Source organism: Cyprinodon tularosa, unplaced genomic scaffold, assembly GCF_016077235.1.
Source record: "Cyprinodon tularosa strain WSP-4 unplaced genomic scaffold, ASM1607723v1 ctg410, whole genome shotgun sequence".
Taxonomy (NCBI): Eukaryota; Metazoa; Chordata; class Actinopteri; order Cyprinodontiformes; family Cyprinodontidae; genus Cyprinodon; species Cyprinodon tularosa.
In genome coordinates, this window is record NW_024039131.1 from 398,868 (window position 1) to 423,295 (window position 24,428).

Here is a 24,428-nt window from a genome sequence, read left to right on the forward strand (position 1 = left end):
AGTTTGTATGTAATGTATGAATATAATATACAAGTTTCACTTTTTAAATGGAATTACTGAAATCAATCTACTTTTTCATGATATTCTAATTTTATGACCAGCACCTGTACAGGAAGATTAAAAAAAGACAGACTCCTAAAAGAATCAGTTTCTTACTCAGAACCCTAGAAAGTGATTCCTTTAGCTCCAGGATGGCCAGTCCTCTTGTCCTTTGTTTCTACAGGACTCTCTTAAGAAACTAATGTCTTCAGGCTGGATAGCCAATCAGATCCACTAATCCACAGATCCACTGATCAGGTTAAACTACAATAAAGTACTAAGGTTTCCTGTTCCCCGGAACGTCAAATTGAGGAATGTACAGCTTGTACTTCTGCTAAGATAGAACAGATAGCTGTCTTTTAAATCCTGAGTAAAGCAAAAACTATTGTCAACATTTCCCCACTTGGCTGGTCGTTGGTTGGTCCTTGATTGGTCCTTTGCTGTGCCTTGGGTGGTCATTGGCTGGTCCCCTAAAATTCCTCTTTAAACATCAATCTTTGTACTAAAATATTCTTTCTGTCATGATTTGTGGACATAAAGATCTAAAGAGAAGTGCCATCTCCTGGTCAGACCCTGTAATTCAGTGAATGGGTGGAGTCAGAGTAAAATGATAAGGAAGCCCAGGAGAAGGCCACTGGTTGGAGGGGATTTTGCTGGGAGTTGCAGGGAAGTGGGCTGCCATTCGGCTGGCATTTGACTGGGAAGGGCTATTTTGAATGGTTGCTATTGTAAGTTTATTGATTACGTTTCGTTTACAAATTAAAGTGGACTACAGTTAAAATAGCATTGAAACAAGGATAAACACTCGTATAAACATCATGGGAGTCTGGACTTCCTTTTATTGTTTTTTTATTTATTTCCAGGCTTTGCTGCAGACAGTGGACAGGGAGCAGAGGGAGATGATAGAGCTGGATTCTGCCAAAGACTCTTTGCTGATTCTCTGTACTCCTGGAGGTCAAGATGCCCTCACACTTGAGGTCAGCCACCTCCATGAGCTGTGCTCCACCTCAGAGCAGGAAGTAAGTGAGCGACTGCAGACCTGCAAAGGCCGGTTAGAGGAGATGGACCGTGAGTTGGCCCGGGTGTCCCAGGAGCTGAAGGAGAGAGCAGCTGCGCTTCAATGGGAGCTCCGCTCTCTGGACCAGGCGTTTAGCTACAGCGAGCCGCAGAACAACATGGCTCAGCTTCAGCAGCATTGGCAGAGTCTGCAGGTAGCAGATCAATCTGTCATTATTAAAAACATTTCATAAAATCCATTCAGACACAAAGATTCATCTTCAGCTTTGCTAATAGTGACTCATGTCACCTTTTGTTTTCCTGACAGAACTGTGAGGACTCATTGCAGGACTTGGGGGTCAAAGTTCATGATCTGTACCAAGAAGTAAAATCAGCAACCTTTACCAATGAGCTTCCTTCAGAAGTTATCAGTTTGGTTGCTTCTTTATGCCAGCAACATGCCAGGTACTCCTCTCATATTTCAGTAGAGCAATCATGATAAAGTTGTGGTAGAAACAGGTCAAATATGGATGTTTTTAGGTGAGGTTTCTACCCAGAACTACATTTCAGGGGCATCTCAAATGGACGGAAAAAGCAGGGTTCACCCAGAAACATCACATCACAGGGCGACGTCAAACACAGGAACGATTAGTGATGAATAACCCTAACCCTAACTAACCAGGGATTATTATGAATAAAGTCTTTATAACAGAAATAACATTAGTATATAGATTTGGACATAAAATTATTCAAACTGAAATATAGGTTCTGCATTATTAACCCAGGCAAGAAAATCTTAAATAACAACACAAGAAGGATTTTATTGGTTCAATAAAACTAAAGTTTAAAGAATGGATTCTAATTCAACATTAAATTCAGAAAAATATAATACTAAGAATTGATCTACGACTCGTTCTTTTGTGAAAGATGGTTTAGCTGCTCTGCTGTGGTCCTTTGTTTCAGTTAATGTTCTGTTTGACTAAAAGCCAGAAATATGCGCCATACTGTAGGTTCCTCATCTCTAATACTTACACAGAAGTCATTTGCTTTAGTTGTTTCTTATTATTTGAACCTTGAACACATATTTATTTATATCTGGAAATAATAATAATATATTCACATTTCCCTGCATTTACAGTCTGGAATGTAGGCTCAGTGACCACCAGGGGGCGTGCTCTACCAACACAGCTCATTATCTGAAGGACTGTATCTCTGCCATGCAGCGCTGGAGCCACAGCGACCTTTCAGGCTCAGCTTCTGCTCTGCAGGTTTAAATCCTTTTCTATCAACCATAACCAATAGTCTGCTATCCAGTTACAGCTTGCATTACGCTCCTTCATTTCTGCTGTCTTGCTCAATAGCATGTAATACACAAAACTGTTTATTTTTCTTTCTTTAAGGTTATTTTAGAAGAAAGTGAGAAGCTGCAAAACAATCTGCAAGAAGCTCTTTCTCATGAACAGTTTCTTACATCCTGCCTGACAGCAGATTTGTTTGAGAAATTTAAGAAAGAGTGCTTAGAGACCCTCGGGAAAGTAGAAGTACACAAGGCCTTGCTAAGTCACAGATTGAAGGTAATGATATTACTTGATATTTTGTTTCTTTCCCTAAATAGAGAAAATAAAGTTCTCATAAGAACATGTTTTAAATAACTCTCTTCTCTGTTTCATTGGAGGACATTGAGCAGAAAGACAAACAGCTGCCTGATGATTCCACCTCAGATGTTAAACTGTTGGACAACAAAACTGCTGTTGTGGCGCCACCGCGTAAGAATAAGCGTCCCCATGAGAAGCAAAGTGTAGCAGATAAATCCACATCTTCTCGGGAAGAACTGTCAGTTGAGGAAACACAGATAAAAGTGCAAACATGTGACGTCTTAAAACATCCTACCTGTGAAGAACCTTCACCACTACCACCAAGAAGAAAATCAAAGAGTTTTGGAAAAGAATCGGGTCCTAAAAAGATGGACTCTGAAGTGAAGAAAGCCATAGCAATCCACAGCACTGATGACACATGTAGAGAGCCACAGGCCAAGATAGAAGAAATCAGTAGTGAGGCCAGAAATCGAGCAGTACCCTCAGAGACAAATGATGCTGAATCGGAACCAGATCAGGAATGTCTGAAGAATGCTCCATCTGTTGTGGAGGCAGATGTAGGTGCTGTTCATGATTCACAGTTTGTTCAGGACCACAATGATCCGTCTCTTATGGGACAACAAGAAGTTTTGCCTCCGAGACGGAAATCAAAGAGTCCAAAATTTACCCCCAAAAATCTGAACCAACAAACTGAGACCAGTAATGGAGAAGACTCCAAACTAGTACCAGTCAGAAGAAAGTCAAAGTCTGCCATGCCACCCGTAACTTCTATACCAACTGCTATTGTTGGCAGTAGAACAGTGTCTGAACCTGAAGATAATAAGATCACACCTGTCAGCTCGGAATCTTCAGACATCCACATTGAAACAGAAACAAGAACAACCACCAATGCAGAGATAGATAAACCTCCAACCAATGGAAAATCAAAAAACAAACTATCGGAAATAACTGATAAAAAACAACCTAAGGCTGGTGTTACCAATCCACTACTTAGTTCTGAAGAGCAGCAACTTAATGTTGTTGGAAGTGCTGCAGTTATACCAAGTGGACAAATTTCAAAGAGCATTGAAGATTCTGCAGCCCCTGAGCCGGTTTACTCTGCCAGTAGAATCCCAGGCGTGCACCCTAAGGGGACCCAACATGAAGCCCTGAGGTGCTCTGCCACAGAAACCTTTACAGTACAACAGAAAAGTAATGTTCTGCCACCCAAGAGAAAGTCAAAGAAAACAGAACCTTTTCTTGTACCTCCTCCTAAGACCGGGGATGAGCCTGAAGGTGGTAAACCTCCAGAGTTTTCAACTTCAGATGAGCACAAAGGATTAATTGAACCTTTCCAGATGGAAAAAGGAAAGACTTCACCAGCCACAAGGACCTCAGGAATCCTGGAACCATTGCAAGACCCCCGCGCTTCAGATGGAACAGAGATTGCAATTTTAACAGAAACAGTTAAGAGAGAATTTCCAAGTAGTGACCTTTCAGCAGCCGTCCAGTCTGTGACCCTTCTGGAGTCTTGTGAAACAAAGGAAGTACCTGAAAGTGTAGGAACTTCTGATCAGGAAGAGCATGGGCTCTCCCCAACCACAAGGTCAAATATTCCTGAAAACCTTAACAAGGAAGAAACAGTGGGCATGCAAAATGTTCAGATAACAAAAGGTGAAGATGTCTTACAAACCCAGTTAGCAGGTTCTGACAGTCTGCTTCTTCTAGGCCGACAGTTGGTCACACCATCAACTGAAACAAACTTCTCACTTTTGCCTGAGACCACAGAGAAATCCAAATCTCCAAGTTTCAAAGAGCAGGTAGCCATTGTTGATGCAAACAAGGCTGACATTACATCAACTATACTTACAGAATATGATAATCGGGAAACTCAAAGTGAAGAGCCAGTTTTAGTGGAAGAAGGACAGGCTGAAATATTAGCAAGCGTGTCCATTAAATCTTTAGCAAACAACGAAAAGTCAAAGAATGGGAAGCTTTCTGTTGAAAACCTGAATAATGATACAATTCCAACAAATGTTGAGTGTAATAATAAAAGCTCAATCCAACCTTCCACTGAGCAAACAGATTTTATGTTGGTAATAACTGACCCTGGTCAAACAAGGGAAGACCCTAAAAGAGCTGAGCCCTCAGCAGTTCTGGAGTCACAATATAATCCTGAAACAAACGCCGATATAGTCACTAATGAAGCTAAAATAGAGCATGACGGTGCTAAACCAACCACAGCTATGATGTTCCTTACAACCAAGACAGAAAAGGATGGCGTGGACAGTAAAACTACTACAGAAGATCTAAACTCAGAAAATGAAGATGTTTTCCAAGACCAGAATCAACAAGAAATTCCTACAGTTGTGCCTCAAAACCTGGAGGAAGAATCTTCAGCCTTCTCAGTAGTACCCTACAAAACTTGCAAACCACGATTACAGATTTTAGAGAAGACCGTGACAGATGCTTCACGGCAAACAGATGCCCAATGTTCAGAAGGAGACTTGGACAGCGCTTCCAGAGAGCAGTTCTCTACTCCCTCTGACTCTACAGGTGGTTCTACGGCCGCACAGTTACAGCTTATGGATGAATGGTCTGGTGGTTTGCAGGCAAATGAAACAGAAAAGGAGCCTAATACAGCGAGAGGCTCTTACACCCAACAACCAGATGCACCAACAACCAATCAGGTGAAATGTGACTTATTCATAACACCAGCAAGTCCCCTAGTTGCCCGAGTCCCTCCGAAAAAAGAGGAACTAATGGACATGAAAGCATCAGAGAGTCAGATAACAGAAGAGGCTCCTGGGGTCATTGACTTTAGAGAACAACAAGAACTTCCAGCTTCAGTGATAAATGAACAAAGTCCAGACTCATCAATAAATCTAAAGAAATGTGATGAAACTGAACCACCAAGTCAATGTGGAGAAGCAACATTTGCAGCACAGGAGGACCAAGTGCAACGGGCTACAGAAAAGGACAAAGTAGAACCTATTACTGCTGTAGTGGAACTAGAACCTTATATGTCAACCAAACAAGAGATAGAAAGTCCTGAGGACTTGGATGGAATTAAGGCATCCATCGCTAGCCAAGTAATCACTGCAAAGACAGAGCATGACGATGCAGACAATCAATCTGTTATAGAACAATTCAGTGAACTAGGCAAGAAAAATGAAATCCAAATATTTGAAGATCAGGCTCTAGAAACCAATAAAGTTGCCACAATCATTCTTGATATAAGTGAAGCATCTATGGATGAATCAGATTCTCTCTCCTATAATGTGGAAACTTCTGCCTTAGGCTCAGATGCTAAAAAGCCTGAGGCAGATATTTCAGTGGATGCTGCTACCAAGGAGCAGCTTTCTACCTCGTCTGACTCCATTGATGGATACAAACCTTTTCACCCAGAGGCCATGGTTGACTGGACCAGTGGTCTGGAGATGAAGGAAACAGGAAAGGAGACAGACACAGCCGGGGACTCTTTAACTCAACAATCAAGTGAATCAACTACCGATCAGGAGAATAATAGCAGATTTACTGCAACAACACCAACAAGTCCCATAGTTGCCCCAGTATCTCCTGACAAGGTGATAATACTGGACCTTCAAGCAACAGACAGTCAGTTAGCAGAAAATAAAGTTGAGTTGATAGAATTTGAAAAGCAACCAGGACTTACAACTTCAGTAAAAAATGACCCTTTTCAAGACACGTTTGACTCAAAGCATCGGAGGAAATATGATGAAATTGAAACATCAAGTAAAAGTGGAGAAGCAACTCTTTCAGAAAAGGACAAAGTAGAACCTGGTACCTCTGTAGTGGAACTAGAACCTTATATGTCAACCAAACAAGAGATAGAAAGTCCTGAGGACTTGGATGGAATTAAGGCATCCATCACTAGCCAAGTAATCACTGCAAAGACAGAGCATGACGATGCAGACAATCAATCTGTTATAGAACAATTCAGTGAACTAGGCAAGAAAAATGAAATCCAAATATTTGAAGATCAGGCTATAGAAACCAATAAAGTTGCCACAATCATTCTTGATATAAGTGAAGCATCTATGGATGAATCAGATTCTGTCTCCTATAATGTGGAAACATCTGCCTTAGGCTCTGATGCTAAAAAGCCTGAGGCAGATATTTCAGTGGATGCTGCTACCAAGGAGCAGCTTTCTACCTCCTCTGACTCCATTGATGATTCCAAACCTTTGCACCCAGAGGCCATGGTTGACCGGACCAGTGGTCTGGAGATGAAGGAAACAGGAAAGGAGACGGACACAGCCGGGGACTCTTTAACTCAACAATCAGGTGACTCAACTACTGATCAGGAGAATAATAGCAGATTTACTGCAACAACACCAACAAGTTCCATAGTTGCCCCAGTATCTCCTGACAAGGAGGAATTACTGGACCTTAAAGTATCAGACAGTCAGTCAGCAGAAAATAAAGTTGAGTTGATAGATTTTGGAGAGCAACCAGGAATTACAACTTCAGGGAAAATTGAACCTATTCAAGACTCATTTGACTCAAACAACCACGGGAAATGTGAAGAAATTGAAACATCAAGTCAAAGTGGAGAAGCAGCTCTCTCAGTAAAGGAGGACAAAGAAGAACCTGGTACTGCTGTAGTGGAACTAGAACCTTATATGTCAACCAAACAAGAGATAGAAAGTCCTGAGGACTTGGATGGAAATAAGGCATCCATCGCTAGCCAAGTAATCACTGCAAAGACAGAGCATGACGATGCAGACAATCAATCTGTTATAGAACAATTTAGTGAACAAGGCAAGAAAAATGAAATCCAAATACTTGAAGATCAGGCTCTAGAAACCAATAAAGTTGCCACAATCATTCTTGGTATAAGTGAAGCATCTATGGATGAATCAGATTCTCTCTCCTATAAAGTGGAAACTTCTGCCTTAGGCTCTGATGCTAAAGAGCTAGAGGCAGATATTTCAGTCAGTTCTGTAATGACTAATCTAGAGTCTGAGAATGGACCAAGAGAGTCTTCAGAACAAATGGTTACCCAGGATCCAAGAAGAGACGTGGATGCTGCTACCAAGGAGCAGCTTTCTACCTCCTCTGACTCCATTGATGGTTCCAAACCTTTGCACCCAGAGGCCATGGTTGACTGGACCAGTGGTCTGGAGATGAAGGAAACAGGAAAGGAGACGGACACAGCAGGAGCCCCTTTAACTCAACAATCAGGTGAATCAACTAATGATCAGGAGAAGTTTAACAAATTTACAGCAACAACAACAACGAGTTCAATAGTTGCCCCAGTATCTCCTGACAAGGAAGAAATAGTGGACCTTCAAGCATCAGAAAGTCAGATAGGAGAACATATTGAATTTAGAGAGCAACTAGGACTTATAATTTCAGTAAAAACTCAACCTGACTCAAACAACCATGAGAAATGTGATGAAATTGAAACATCAAGTCAAAGTGGAGAAGCAGCTCTTTCAGTAAAGGAGGACAAAGAAGAACCTGGTACTACTGTAGTGGAACTAGAACCTTATATGTCAACCAAACAAGAGTCAGAAAGTCCTGAGATCCTATCAAGCTTTCATGCTAAAGAGCTTGAGGCAGATAGTTCAGTCAGCTCTGTAATGACATGTCAAGCGTCTGAGTTTGTAACAAGAGAGTCTCCAGAACAAACAGTTGTTCAGTGTTCAGAAAGAGACATGGATGCTGCTACCAAGGAGCAGCTTTCTACTCCCTCTGACTCCATTGATAGTTCCAAATCTTTGCACCCAGAGACAATGCTTGAATGGACCAGTGATCTGCAGATGAAAGTAACAGAAGAACTACCAACAAATATTGACATGTCAGATAATAATTCTGTTGTAGAACAATTCCGTGAACTGGGTGAAAATAGTGGACAAAAAATCGTTGAGGATCAGGCTCTAGAAACCAATAAAGTTGCCACAATCATTCTTGATATAAGTGAAGCATCTATAGATGAATCAGATTCTCGCTCCTATAATGTCAAAAAATGTACCTTAGGCTCAGATGCTAAAGAGTTTCAGGAAGATATTTCAGTCAGTTCTGTGATGCTGTATCAGGAATTTGAGGTTGGACCAAGAGAGTCTCCAGAACAAACAGTTGTTCAGTGTTCAGGAAGAGACGTGTATGCTGCTATCAAGGAGCAGCTTTCTTCTCCCTCTGAATACATTGATGATTCCAAACCTTTGCACCCAGAGGTCATGGTTGACTCGACCAGTGGTCTGGAGACGAAGGAAACAGGAAAGGAGCCGGACACAGCAGGGGCCTCTTTAACTCAACAATCAGGAAAATCAACTACTAATCAGGACAATTATAACTTCTTTTCAGCAACAGAATCAACAAGTCCAGTAGTTCCGCCAGTACCTTCTGACAAGGAGAAAACATCAGACCTTAAAGCATCAGATAGTCAGATAGCAGAAGATTATGGTGAGGAGCAGCCGGGACTTACCACCATTCCATACATGGAGTCTGAGAATACACCCAAAGACTCTCCACAACAAACAATTCCTCTGTGTCCAGAAAGACCACCAGATCCAGCTTCCAAAGTTCAGTCCCCCACTGATTATACAGCTGCTCCCAATTTAAAGGATTACATCGAGAATTTATGGAGAAACACAGAAGAAACGAAGAAGAGATATTTGATTCTTGATTTTCCTGGTATGGCAGTCAGTCAGACATGTGAGCTAGAGCTAAAGCAGCTGGAAAAAGATGCTGAGGGCAACAGTCATTCCAATGGGGTTCATTCTGCTGAGCGTACTCTTGCTTTTTCTTTAGAGGGAAAGGCAGAACTAAAAGAAATAATCCCCACTGAGGAGGAAAATGTAAAACTAAACCACACCATAAGTGAGCAAAATGAGTGTGAGCAGGAAATATCACAGGGAAGAACTACAGAACATCAGGAAAGTGGTGCACATCAAGAGATCAGTGAAGCAAGATCTGCTCAAAACGAATCTGTCTGTATTCTACACCTGGACATCACCACCAGTCCTAAGGTCATCGACAACATGTGTGTCACAGTAGATAAGCCCACTAAGGAGTCTGCTGAATCAAATGGACAGGGAGGTATTGATAAAAACACTTCAGCTGAGGCCAAGCCTTTTGTGTGTGAAGAGGTTTTGGAAAACTTCACAGAATTTATTGAAATAAGCTTAATTGAGCAAGACCAAAATCATCCGATTGAGGCCAACCTGGAAAACACGCAAAGTATTCCAGATGAACATCCCGCTCTTCTGACATCTCTGGTTGATTCAGAATCTGGCAACTTGGAAAATTCTCAATTGCTGAGTGAAGTTCGTGTTCTACAGCTAGAGATACAGACTGGTCCAGAAGACAGTGAAGCCACCTTCAACCAAGAAAGAATAGAGACACTCATAGATGTTACTGAAACACCTACCCAGGATGAAGACATTTTAGTTATCCCACAGGAAACTGCCACTGAGACTAGCGTTACCGAAAATATAGGTGATGTTTCACAAGGTGATTTTGTGAAACGCAGTTCTTCTGTTTATGAGTCAATAAAACCACATGAGACCAGAGTCATTGAAATAAGCTTGACTGATAAGGACATACATTCAAGCAAAAGTGAGACAACAATAGAACTTTGCACAATAGAACAACAAAGACCTGGGCTTACAGAAAAGACAACACCAGAAAGTTTTAATGGAAACTCAGAGGAGGGGGAAATGACTTGCATGGAATCTAAAGAACAAGTAACTTCCAAAACCAGTGAAGAGGAGCATGAGAAAATTTTAGATGTGCCAATAATAGATAAAACAAGATGGAAATCACAACCAACCTGTTCCACATGGAAAGAGAATGTGCCTCAGAGTGACTCCTCTCAACATAGCTCTGCACCGTTCCAGTCAAGTGATGCCGACATGGCACTGGAGGAAAAAATGGTCATGGAGAAAGATTTCCTTAGACCACAAGAAGGGATTACTCAAGACCTTTCAAAAACTATACAAGACAGACCCGGAGACCTCCCTCTAAGTCCCAAAGGCACAGAGTTGCTGATTTCAAACCCAGACACTCAGATGCCAAAAGATACCTCATCCGTTATAATAACAGACATGCCAAACACTAATCCAAATGACACAAGTATTCAGAGCACAAAAGAGATAGAAAAAGAAGATCTGCATTCTTACGATATTGACCATGAAGAGTTGACAGTGGTAGAAACAGATGCAGCACAGCAGGGTCAGCAAAGATCAGCTGAAACTGTGAGATCTGAAAACAATAGGAAGGAAGAAAGGCATGATGATGCTCATCCAGAGTCTCTCAAAGGTGCATCGTCTGGAGAAGTTCAGGATCACCGTATTACAGAGCAGCCCTCTACATCATTCATACAGGAGACAGAGACTTTTTCTGGGACGCTTGCTGAAAACAGAGAAATCCTTTTCAGTAAGTTTGAAGTTCAAACTGTAGAAATTCAAAAGTATCCAGAGATGGAGCCAAATATAAAGTCTGTGAAGGTCTGTGGAGATAAAGTGCTTAAAGAAGCTGCTAGAGAAACCTCTACCTCGTTGGAGTCTGAACACAGTTTGGTCCTTAAGGTCAAAGAGGATGAAAAGTCAACAGATGAAGGAGAAGAAATGAATCAAGAAGTTGAGAGAGAGCCTGAAGAAAGATATGTCAGTCTCGAGGTTCCACTCCAAACTACTGATGATGAAGTAGAACCTCTGGATGAGAAGTCAAAGGTAAGTCATTCTAATATTTCAATATATTTTAATATTTTATCAGCTTTGTATAGTTGAAGAAACATAGCACAAATCTTTATTTCAAGTAACCGACAAAGATTACTGTGGTAAGAAGGAAAGTACCTCACCTAAGGGAGCTTCTTGGACAGCTTGATTTGTCCCTAACCAAGAATGCAAGAGTTCTTGTATTGGATTCTGCATTGTAAGGTTGGGAGAAACCAATATGGTGAAGTAAATGATAGACTTTAGAGAGGCTGGGGATCCCAAGCTTGTCCATGTGGTTAATCAATACAGGCTAGAAAATGTCAGCCTGGGTCCTTAAAGCCAGGAGCTTTAGAGGTTTGACTCTACAGCTCTGGAGTGGATCACAGGGAGAGGTGGAGGGTTTTTCAACTAGTTCACATGGACTTTGTGGGGAAGCTCCAGGGGCCATCTGATGTTGGGACAAGTGGAGCAGGAGTCTGATCCACATTGCAGGCAGAGGTTGCCCTAGTTGGAGCTGTCCTTGGTGCTTGTCGGACTCCAGGGCTACCATTTGTTATGGGCCCCGTTTATAACTATAATGGACCTGAATTATTAACGTAGTGCTCGGTTCTTCTGACTGCCTCCAATCAAGATCCACAGCATGCGTTACATGAGTTTACAGCTGACTATGAACAGGTCAGGATGAAGATCAGCTCTTGAAATCTGATTCCATGGTTAGTTTTAAAATCTATTTTTGTTGTTCCTTTATTGATGAAATTATAATTTCCTGCTAAAAACACGTCAGCATGGTGTTCCATGTGGCCCAAAGCCTTAGCTTGTCTTACACAACAATAGTAAAAGAAAATAATTAAAAACCATCTAAATATTGTTGACCTCAAACTCTTTCCTTAACTATGCCAGACCTGTAACCTGATTTCTGAAAAAGTCTAAGTGGTCTCCAGTATTAAGCAGTTTCGTATATCAGTCCTGCAGGTTCTTTGTGCTCAGACGCTCCACTCTCTCAGTCTCTGGTATCTCAAAGTTTATCTGTCTGTTTTTGGAGCCATCTGTTCATTAGCCGCCATCTTGCTGCTAATGATATCTGGCCATTCAGGTGTGCAGAATAGCACAGAAGCTACAGCAGGTCAAAGATGAAACCCTGGAGCTTGTTTCCCAGGTAACAGAGAGACTCCTCCAGTTAGCCTTTGATTCAACCTGCAGATTCTGGTCTGAGGCTTGTGGCCTTTTATCGTGGCCTTCCTTCCAATAGGAGCCTCAGGAGAGACTAATCGCAAAAACGATGAGAATCTCAATTCATTCCTTTTTTCCCCCCAGCAGCATGGGGGCAGGATTGCATGTCCTCATGGGAGTGTCTTGGAAAGTTTGCAGAAATTGGAGAAGTGAGTCCAACAGCAGAGCAAACCTGCATCCTCCTACACCAATGATCACAGCTAAGATCAGGATGGACATTGGTCTCTAATGTTAAAATAATATCATGATTTATGGCCCAACAGCATTTATGAGAAGACCACCCAAACTGCCAGGTAGTTTGCTCATGACAAAATATCTGCTAAATGATAAATAATAAGTGGTTCATCTAAACTTTAGCATCATGTATTTCCCTCTATATTACAAAACTACTTTTTTCTTTAAAGTTTGATTGATTATTCCTTCCTAAACTTTCATGCAAAACTAATCTTAAATTGCTTGTAGAAAACATGATTTTGAATCTATTTGGGGAGTGTTGCCCTAGCGGTTAGAGCCGAGCACTGTAATCTGGGAAAGTTGCAAGTACCCGTTTGATCCCAACAGCCTGCACTCTGGGTCCCTGAGCAAGACCCATAACCCCACAATGTTCCCCGGGAGCCGCACAATGGCAGCCCACTGCCCAGCAAGGGGATGGGTTAAATGCAGAAATGGAATTTATCCATTGTGAGACAATAAAGGGATTTAGATTATTTATTCTAAAATATTTAGGTGGGTTTTAGAGTTAAGTAGATGCTAACAGGATCTTTGGAGATGGTTGAGCAAACATTACCTGATGCTGCTGCAGTGGAAGTAAGTCATCCGCACGGAACTTTATTTCAGGAAGAAGAAACCCAAACATCTGAGAAACCTTATCTGAAGGAACCTGAGAGGACCATTGTAGACAACATCTTCTCAGAAATGCAACGACTCAGTGGGACAGAAATCATCCCGCAACTCAGCAAGGTACGGTGACCATGATCTGTTCTGATGTTTGTTTTAAAAAAGAAAGTCGTAGCTTACCTGCTAACTTTGGATTATGACACTGATGCATAAAGCAAACCTTTTCTTCAACCTTTCTAATGTTTATGGTTTGTTTCAAGGATGAATTGCAGAAGAATGTCCCAGAAGAACTGAACACCTCCGCCAGAGATCTGGGTCTTCAGCTCAGCAGACTCGCCTCCAATGTCCTTCACATTAAAAACAGTCCCACTGATCTTAGCCTGGAGGCCATGCAGCAGCAGGTGGAGGAGCTCCAGGTGAGTTCAAGGCTCTGCTCCTCTGGTTTACATCAGAAAGAAAAGCTTAAAGAATTTCTCGTTGAACAGAAAGGATTAGAGCTGTCCAAGCTTCAGAGTTCACTACTGCCACAGCTGGGAGAAGCAGACGCCATTAGAGGGGATGTTCTGGAGGACCTAGAGTACCAGTGGGCTACTGTGGCAGAAGAAGCAGCTGCTGCTATCCAGATTAAAGAGGCTCAGTTGCAGCTTGTGGCTGATTACTGCAGGCAGAGGGCAACAGCAAAAATGATGCTGAATGGACTTAATGCAGAAATCGTTACCATTAAAATGTAAGTATCTTCCATATTCCATTACTTTGCAAAATACCTGGAGGGGAACTACAACAAATACCTGTTACCTTTTCCCTGTAATCCCTTTGCTGTTTTTCTTTAATTGATTCTCAAAGGAAGTTTTCCTAAATCCGTCTTGGAGCGATTTGGTAGATGGAAGCAGTTTGGATCTAGTTTCAGATCAGATTGCAGATTTTCTCAGATATAAAAACAAATCTATTGCTATTAACTCTATAAATATCCCCTAAATTTCCCAGCTTGTGAGTTTTTTCCATAATTCACTTATTAGTTGATAATTTTCCTAAAACTTTTTTTTTATATTTAATCGTGTTTTTCTTCCAGGGAAAAAGGAAGAGGGAAATAACACACATTAAGAACAGAACTATCTACATACAAGGAGTTTGTCACATACATGTTCATACAACAGGATACATTTTACATTATAAAGTCATCGTAATCGTAATAATGTCGGGCCACTTTGCTGGAGCAAAGAAATACCATTCCAACCATCGCTCTAAGAAGAGCTCCATTTTCTGGTTAACATAGGCTGTTATCTGTCCAATCTTACATATTTCCAACACAATGGAAAGAAAACACTCAGCTTTCTGGTTGTATCCATTTCCTGGTGATAGCGTTTCTGCTGGATGTTCATTAAGTATTTGTCCACTTTCAGCCAGTCTAGAGAGGAACACATCCCAGATACAAAGTCTTAAAGTCCAGTGGAAAAATCCTCTCTGAAAATGTCTTGTAATGAGTTATGTATGTCTGAATTTTTGGGAAATCCCCAAAGACATGGTGGTGATTTTGCACTTTGTTGATCACATTGTCTCCAGCAGACAGGGGTGGTGTTACTGAATTTAGATTTCTCCGATGGGGCAGTAAAATATTTAATTAAGTTATTCTAGTTAGATATCCTCCAGGTCATTGAACTGGAGCATTTCCATATTCTTTTCCACTCTTCTTCTGATATTTCACTCCCTGTTTCCCTCTCCGATTTTGCTTTAATATATGCTGTGGAGTGAGTGTTTTTTTCTATTTATGTATTTGGGTGTAGAGGCCTGTAGAGCTACAATCCTGCAGCTTTTATTTGCATCTAGTGATGGCCTTCTGTAGCCTGGGTGCCATTCCGAACTTAGTCCCGCCCACAACATTTGAGGTCGGGAAGTTTCGGTCTGGCATTGCTCAGTAGTAGCGCGAGTATGCTCGCACAATATCTGGCGGGCCAATCAAATTGTCAGGGCGGGCTTTATACGTTGATGGACAGATGATCAACATTAACGCAATCAACCACGTCACCAATGCGCGCTTGGGTGACAACAACAATGGCTGCCGCTGGAGAGTTGAGATGTGTAGATTCTGCTATTAGGTCTGTTCTAGAAGATATCGACAGCAAATTAATTTTAAAAGAGGAACAGAGAAAGGCGATAAAGGCTCATCTTCTTATTCTAGGCGTGCAACTGCACGCTTTGATTTTTGTTGACAACAACTATGTGTCGCTTAACATACGTCACACACTCCGTTGCTCTTATTGGTTGTAGGTCTATCCAATTGAGTGCAGAGGCATTTTTTTTACTGGTTCGTTCAAAACACGCCCCATAATCACAGCTCTATGGAGGAGTATCAGACTCATTTTCTGACTAGAATTGAGTCGGACTACGTCAGGCTAGGCTTTCTGTGCCAGCATGATGTTCAGCTCAGTCCTGGAAACAAGCCACATGAAGGGATACATCTGCTGGATGGTGGCCCTCAAGGAATGGACCTGGACTCTCCTATAAATTAGAATGAATAGATCAGCCTGTAATTCTTTTATAGCTATTTTAAAAGAGCATGTTTATGTTCAAAGGGAAACAAAGAAATTCAAAAAGCTTCCTTATGCATATTATTAACAGGGACAGTTGTAGATCAGTCTGGTTCATTTGCATTTTATTATATGTTATATATAGTATTGTTTGCAGGCATGTACAGCTGTTCCTGGTTTGGGTTCAAGAAATAAAGCAAACATGGAGAAAACATGACGAAGTACGAGGTTTATAGAAACATTATGATAACGACACACACAAAAATCTAATGTAGATGACAGATTTAGGAATAAATCCAATAATGGTTGAATAGAGAGCAAAACCAAAGATGGAGTTTATTCGGATGGTAAATTAGTTCAATGAAGATTGACCAAACGTCACTTTCTGCTTTGAACACCTGTTGTTTCACCTGCTCTTCTTCAAACTTCAGTTAAAATGGTTAATTTCACCAACATGTTTAAACACAGGAAATTAAGTTTAATAACAAATCTGTTGATTGCATCGACTCATTGACTCTTCAGCAGTCCTACACACATGAAGAAACCTCTAGCAGAACCAGGCTCAGACCTCTGCTGAGGTTGACTGGGGTTCAAGGAGACAAAAGCAGAAATAGAAAAGGAAACATAGATACAAAAGATTTAGATAGGTTAGGAGTTTTCCCTTAAATGCTGACATTTTCAATGATTTAAAGTGGGCACTGCCTTTGTTTGTAATGAAAAAATAAAATGCATATGCTAACACAGGTCGCCAAACAACTGCGATATGTGAGTCACATCTCAATGTGCCCTCCATTTTTTATTTTTTGTCTAAAGCTGAGAAACAGAGCGGTTTGAACAGATTTGTTTGCCCTTTAGGTCCCCAGAAGACAGCAGTCAGAAGCAGGCAGAGCGAATATGCTGCTTCCAGAGAAGGATGGAGGAGAACAGAGTGATGCTCGGGGAGTTGCTGATAAAACTGGCAGAGATTTGTCTCCACCTCAGTCCAACGCATCAAGAAAGTGTTCAGATTGAGAAAAACAACCTGCTGGAAACATGGAAGTCTCTAGAAAGGACGGTGGAGAGCAGTCTTTATCATGCAAACGTCTATTCTCAACACATCAACACTCTTCTAGCAGATCTGAATGGTTTGCTGGAGCGCGTCGATCCAATCTGCAAAGACCTTCAAGTCAAAAGTTCTTCAGTTAGTCTGTGGAGTTGCAAGGAAGCCCAACACCTGATGGAGGCGAATGCTGAGATTAAAGCAGCCAAGCAGCAATACCTTCATTTACAGCGAATGTCAGAGGAGTTAGTTCACAACTCTCAGTGGGGTCAGGATTCAGAGGAGGTAACCAACAAGCTCCAGGAGGTGCAAAACAAGCTGTGCCTCACAGAGGAGCTGCTATCCTCTCAGACAAAGAACAGCAGCAGCCCTGTTATGGAGAAAATGGTTGCTGTGATGACACATGGCCTGGCATGGGCCAAGCAGACAGAGAGGGACATTGAGGGTCGGAGGAGGTGGGTGCCATTACTTCCTGAAGAGGTTCACCGGCAGCTCAACGACCTAAAGAAGCTTCAGTCTGAAGTGACGGCCAAACAAGGCCAGCTGGAGCTGCTGGTGGAGGAAGTGACTGAACTGCTTCCTCAGCTTGACCAGGCTCAGGAGGTGCCATTTGTACAGACTTCTCTTACAGGCCTTGAAGAGCTTTCAAAGTCCACCACCGCCAAGCTGTCCAAAGCTATCAAGGAGGTGGAGTCTGGACTCCAGATCAGAGAGAAGCTCTCTGAGCAGATGGCTGAGTTGGACTCCTGGGTTGGGTCTTACCTGCAATCAGAGGTCTCCAGGAGCACAAAGAGAGAAGCTATTGGCCACAGTGATATGGATCAGGAAGTTCTCCAGGTCCAAGAAGGCCTGGCTGAGGCGGAAAGGCAGGCAGCCATCTGTGAGGCTCTGCTCATGACCAGCAAAGACATTGCAGTGGAACTCAGTGCGATGGAGAACTTCCAGCTTTTTGACAAGATCTGGAGGCTTCAGGAAGATGTCAGAACCATCATCAGCCATGAGAAGAACCAGAAAGAGCAGCTGGATCATCTCCTCATGGCTGCAGAGTTAAGAAGGAACTCTTTAGACAGTATTGATAAAAGTCTGAGGCAGATGTTAGCCGAGATGAGCGGACTGAAGTTTCCCATCACCAAAGAACCCCTGAAACTCTTAAAGCCTCTAAAACTCAAGCTTTCAGAACACAAGTCCCAGGTGGACCTCCTGATCCCGTGGACTCCTCCAGAGAAGCTCAAGGAAACAAACGACGCATTTTCTCAAGTTCAGAGTAAAATAGCATCATTAGAAATTAAATCCAAGGACCATGAGAATTACCTGAACATGAAGCAGCGTTTGGAGACGGTGAAGGAGGACATCCAGCAGCAGGTTCTCCTGACCAGCGATGACAGCAGGGAGTTGATGGACCGCTACAGAAGGTGCCTCAGCCTCTTCCTCCAGTTTCCTCAAATGAAAGGACTGTGTGAGGAGGCCCGCTCCAACCTTGACTTGATCTCTGCAGACCTGTATCCCTCACAGCTGGTTGCTGAGCAACAGACCATTAGACAAACCGAGGAAGTCCTGGACGCCTTGGAGATCACTCTCAGCAACAATCTGGATCTCATTGAACTAGATGCGCTCAAAGGACTGGACCTTGAATCAGTGAGGACCTCCACTCAGTACTTCCTCTGGAGGATCCTCAAAGAGCTTCAGGCCCCTCCTACGTTGGAGCCCAGCCAGGTGACGGTGGACAAGGAATACTGGAGACTCCTGTCTCTGAAAAAGGCCGCAGAGCTGCAGATGAGGGCGCTGCAGGTCCTGGAGCAAAAAGACGGTGGCGACCAGAGGAAGCAGGAACTGATGGACTTAAAGAATTCCGTCTTAAAAGAATGGAACTCCAAAATGGTAAGTCATGATTTCTGTTAGCCGTAAATAACCCTTACAGGTTATATGATCCAAAACCATCCAAAGATGAGGAAAAATGTCTGAAAATAAATGGATTTACTCTTAATTTGATCAGGTAAATATCATGGTCTGCCAATTGAGTATTTTAGCCTTAAAATAAGAGACTGCGTTTGTTTTTATTTGAAGTAATAATTGTCCAATTCCACTGGAAAAGTTTAACTATCTCATATTAGTTGATAGAATTGACATCTATGAACAGTTTTTATATAAGTTTGTGTTGCAGAGTGAAGGTCTCAGGGGACGTAGGGGGAATGTCTGCAGGGATTAGATTATGGGTTATCCTGTTTCTGTCTTTCAGATTAAATAAAAGACTGTCAGGTTTGGTGGAGGTTTGAGGTCCCAAATGCAGAGAGGAGTAGGCATGGATGAGTTTGGATGGTTAAATGAAGTCAGAGGGAAACAGAGGCAAAAATACAAAATACAAAAATACTGAAAACCAAACAAAACCAATAAACGTCATGAAAAATACTCAGGAAGCAACTAAACATCTTCAAAATGCAAGAAACCAGCCCTGAATGAAGGCTCTGGTCCTCTTTTATGCCCAGCACTATGATTTTATAGATCTCTTTCACCTGTGTAGGCTACCCAAGTTCTTCACAAAGATCCTCTATTAGTAGATATGCACAACTCACACTAACCCACACAGGAACCCTGACAAGAACATGATAACCAGACTTATTTTTGGTATTTAGGATTTCCAATACTAGTTAATTGTTTATGCTCACCCTAGCTAGGAGCTCTATTTTTAGTACTTTTCTTAGTGTTGGCATTAAGGCTGTGCCATTGTTTTAAACTGTTACTCGGTCTTAACCAGAGGCATCAGTTCAGTAAATCCCAGCTTACAGTGATTTTTCACCTCTGCTTTATTGAAGCCCTCCAGTCTTTTTCCTTTGCCGCTGGGTTCTTTAGTTTGCCTCCCATCTCCACGCCCTGCTTCTGCTCCTTTCCAGAATATACTGAGGTTATTGTTTCTTCTTAAACGCTGATTTTGAAGACTCCTCTGCACTTTGACTTAACAGAACATCAAACATCCTGATTATTGCATTAGAGGATTAAGTTGTATTTTAATCGGGTTATTGGCTGTTTTTTTCCCGATATGTTCTAATTTAATACATGACATGAAATAATTAAAAGCTCCATCTTTTATTTCTTCATGCTGTAATTCTTCAGTCTGAAATATTTCATGAACTAAACCAGAATCTGTTTTATTTTCAGGAGGAAGTTGTGAAAACCAGAGAGAGCTGGAGGAGCTACACCCTGACAGTGAATAGAGCAGCTCAGTTCCTGCATGACATGGAGGTGTCTCTGCTGCCTCTGCACGGTTCTACCGGGCCGTGTTATGAATCCCAGGAGGAGACCCAGGAGGCTTTGACCTCCCTGCAGAATCAGTTTCAGAGCCACATTGAGAAGCTTCAGGAGCAGGAGGTGGTGCAGACCTGTCTGTCTCCACAGAAGCTGGAGCAGCTCCAGGAAACGATCCTCAGCCAGCTTCTGGTTCGGATGTCCACACTGCTGGCAAAAGGACACATTAGACTGGAAAATCTCTCCAGGTAAATCTGATTTCTGATGGAAGAAATGATTTATGTTGTTTTAAAGATGTTATCATTGACCCAGTCGCACAAAGAACTGTGATTGCGGATCTATTTTGTGTATTTCTTGCTGCTAAAACTGCTCATGTTTCCAAGTTCCAGACTTTACTGATTTATTTGGGTTTTTAGTCAGTGACCAAAGAAAAAGAGTGAAGAAAATGATAGGCGGTTTTCTGTAAGGTGAGCATACCTGGTCAGACCAGCATACCCATAGTCAATACGCATGCACAATATGTCAGAATTTAGTTTATTCCTTTAGTCATGTACAAAAAAAGCAAAACAATTTAAGGTCAGGTCACCATATGCTTAAAAAAACACCAAAAAGTAAGTAATTTAATTGTCTTTTTATACACGACTAAAGGGATACACACCTGTTGAAGTAGTTTAAAGTCTATTTTTCGTACAAATTCAAAGGGATAAACTAAAGGGGTTATGCTCATCTGACAGTACAGCGGTTGTTATTTTTTGAAATATAGATGCAGCTCTTCTGGTTATGTCCTCAGAGGTTAACCCAGCCTCATGCAGAGAGAGTAACCCAGCAGGCAGGAGGTTCTGGTTAAAGAAGCTTTAGCTTCTAGAATAATCTCACAGGGAATGGCCTACCTGCAGACCTACCAGTACATTAAGGTCCAACCAGACTGGCCATTGTGGCTCTGGTTGTAGATAACTGTGCTCTCGTGTAAATGTAAAGGTTCTCTTGTTATTTGCACCAAATTTAAAATGGAAAGCTTTATTTGAAAAACCAGCACTGCCTCTTCATCTCCAACAAACCATCAGCGGAGTGACGCACGGCAACATGTAGCATCATTATCTGCTCAGAGCTGAGGGAAGATATGGAGCTAAATCAGGACAGGCTGCAGGAGACCACGGAGAAGACCATGAACATCTGCTCAGTGGTGTAACGCAGGAGGACATGAAAAGTAAAGACTCGTCCTCTCAGTCAGACACTCTTTGAATCTGGTTTGGGAGTCAGAGGTGTTTTAGTTTGGTGGGAAAGGCTCATGGTGTGGGATAATTTCACAGTAAAGGAGGATTAAAGTGGACCCTGACTGAGGACCATGGAGCTCAATGAAGACCTGGTAGAGCAGGTCTGGTCTGTGAGAACTTTGGCTGGAGAGTCAAGCTGAAGGAAGAGCTTTGGGTTGAATAAGGCTAAGACTGACATCAGGCCTTAGGTCCAACATCAGGGTCTGGCCCAGACTTCCCAGATGCTGAGCTTTGTATTTAGAAACCCAAGATCCTTTTCTTCCCATCTCCCGTTTCTATTACAATAATTGTCATTGTTAGATCACAAAGAGCTGCACTGTACCTGTGAGGGGCTAAATCCCAGGCTAGCATCCCGCTGCTAATGATATCTGGCCTTTCAGGTGTGCAGAGCAGTACAGCAGCTACAGAAGGTCAGAAGATGAAACCATGGAGCTTGTTTCCCAGGTAACAGAGAGACTCCTCCAGCAGATGTACCAGAAGGTCACCTGTCTGTCTGACTGCACTGACCAGGTGGAAACACTCACAGTGAGTATTGAGCACCGAATTCATCCTGGAGTTCAGATATTCTTAATCTTTACCGAAACCAGTTTCACTAAACCACCACAAAAAGGCTGCGTTCACACTTCAGGCCTTAATGCTCAATGCAGATTTGTTTTCTTGCGTTGCCGTTCACATTTACATTTCTATACAAGTCGGACAAATATGCGACTTGTATAGAATAGAATAGAATAGAATAGAATAGAATAGAATAGAATAGAATAGAATAGAATAGAATAGAATAGAAAATAATGGAATATCTCTTTAAAAGTCCCTCAATGGGGAAATTCTGGTGTTTGCAGCAGCAAAATGATCATAGAAAAAATGGTCACAAAAATGTGGACCTTAGCAAAATGTATAAGAATAACATAATAGTGAAGAGTTAATAGATAGACAATAAAATACTGTAAATTGTTTTAACAATATAAATAAATAAATAAATAAATTAATAAATAAATAAATTAATAAATAAATAACCAATATACAGCTATGGACATTTTTACAGTATGTGATCTCTTGTGTAAAATGCATTCATAAGGGACGTCACAAGCCAGCTGCTCTATGTTTACCTACTTACTGTAAACACAGAGTAAACATCTAAGTACATGGATGTAGTGCTGGAGCACATCTAGCGATATTTCCTAACCTTGAAAACTAAATTATTTCAAGATGGTTAAGAATAAAGACTGATATCCACATCATTGTTCGCTATGCTTGTTTTTCTTGCCACTTCTGCTTAGCTAGAGGCAGAATGGTGATCTTTGTCCGTATTAATGGCATTCAGGTTGGATGGATGCGACTTGGCCGTTCAGACACAGTTCGCATTTAAAAAGATCAGATCGGATTCAGGACCACAGAGCCAAGTGGCCTGGGTCGCATTGGAAAACATAAGATCTGCGTTGTTCAGACAGCCATGAAAAGATCAGATCCAGGTAGCATATGGGCAAAGAAATGGGATTCGGGTCACTGCAGGCTGCTGAGTGAATGTAGCCTAAGTCTGTCTCTTGCTCAGGCGCTGTGTGACGAGATGGAGTCCATCCTGAGGCGTCTGGAGAACATGACAGAGTGGTGCTCAGAAACGAGCTGTCGAGGAGGCCGGGAAGCTAAGATGGCCGCTGTCTGGAGATGGATGTCCAGATTACATAGCGGCATGCAGAAGCTGACAGCTCGCAGTAAAGGACGAGTCACAGAGTGGATGGACGTCACTAACAACGTAAGGAGACCAAGGAAGTTCATTATCATCGTTAAGAGGCATGCTAAGATCCATGAGCTCAGCGTAAAGCTTGGAGGAGCTCTGATCATGCTAACCAACTTAATGTGGACTTTTCAGCATATAATTGTTGTTTTAATGAAAGGAAGTGTGTTTCTGACAGGGATGGAGGTGTTCCTCAGGGTTCTACTGTTGGTCCTCTGCTTTTCTAGACTTTACAGATTTCCTCAGCTAATTTAGTTCTATGGATAAATGCAGATCACACCGTTGTACATGAAAAACATTCATTAGGCATTAAAGATTTTAGGCTGGCGGCTTCATAACAAGCTGCTCTACTTACGGAGGAACAAAGGAGGAGACTCAACCTTCACCTGACCTTCTACCTGCTGATGGAAATGAGCCCCTAAGGCTGAATCCTCCATGTTTCTCTGATGGGCTGGAGATAGTGATGTTTATTTATGTGCAACCCCTAACCCATTAGATGTCATAAAGGTGGATGAATGGAACGCTGATTATTGGTTGTGCTGTTTAGGTGGAAAAAGCCTCAGCTGTGTTGGAGAAGGTGGAGGCAGAGCTTCCTTGTGCCTCTGAGATGGAGGCCTCCACCGAGGAGCTCCAGGAGCTGCTGCAGTCCTGGGAACAGTTCCAGGAAAGGCTGGACTATGAACACAGAGCCCTGTCTGCTCTGGAGCTGCGTGCAGCCAGGCTGCTGGGAGTCCCCGCCCACTTGGAGCAGGCTCCTCCCATTCCCCTCTGTCAGCACCTTCAGCTGATGCAGAGGCGATACAGCAGGTATGTATATCGCAGAGATTCCTGCTGTGCCTACCTCTAAATGCTGGGAATAGATTAGTTTGGTGCTGTAGAGAAGCAGATACAGAGTTTCCATCGAAACATGTCTGAATCTTCTACAGCCTTTAAACATTTTAACATTTCATCCTGATACAGCAAACACTTTTTACTGGAAAACACATTTAGAAATGTAAGGAGATAAATGCTGTTTGTCACATAATAATCTTGTCAGGCAGGAATTTCATCCCAGTAGCTTTCAGTGGGAGAACACCTCCAGGGTTTCTGAGGACATCTCTACCAGCTTACATTTATTAAGGGCTGTCCAGACAAACATAAAAAGAGGCAAATGAAACTGCTGTAAACAGGACATATGGACCCAGAATTCATGCGAGTAAGACAATGGGAAGTTTAAAAACGTTTAATGACAGAAATAATTAAACAGAATAGATCA

At 42.1% G+C, this 24,428-nt stretch overlaps 1 protein-coding gene across 1 annotated transcript in view; it reads left to right on the plus strand.

The window, feature by feature from the left end:
* LOC119792143 overlaps window positions 1–24,428 on the plus strand; it is a 149,364-nt gene that overhangs the window by 71,676 nt on the left and 53,260 nt on the right. Inside the window, exons 54-66 of the mRNA XM_038298627.1 lie at window positions 903–1,250; window positions 1,364–1,500; window positions 2,174–2,303; window positions 2,436–2,609; window positions 2,711–11,311; window positions 13,364–13,486; window positions 13,624–13,779; window positions 13,849–14,090; window positions 16,744–18,805; window positions 20,081–20,415; window positions 21,822–21,966; window positions 22,991–23,191; window positions 23,721–23,980. Coding sequence (XP_038154555.1) covers window positions 903–1,250; window positions 1,364–1,500; window positions 2,174–2,303; window positions 2,436–2,609; window positions 2,711–11,311; window positions 13,364–13,486; window positions 13,624–13,779; window positions 13,849–14,090; window positions 16,744–18,805; window positions 20,081–20,415; window positions 21,822–21,966; window positions 22,991–23,191; window positions 23,721–23,980 — 12,914 coding nt within the window. The remainder of the gene's footprint in view (window positions 1–902; window positions 1,251–1,363; window positions 1,501–2,173; window positions 2,304–2,435; window positions 2,610–2,710; window positions 11,312–13,363; window positions 13,487–13,623; window positions 13,780–13,848; window positions 14,091–16,743; window positions 18,806–20,080; window positions 20,416–21,821; window positions 21,967–22,990; window positions 23,192–23,720; window positions 23,981–24,428) is intronic.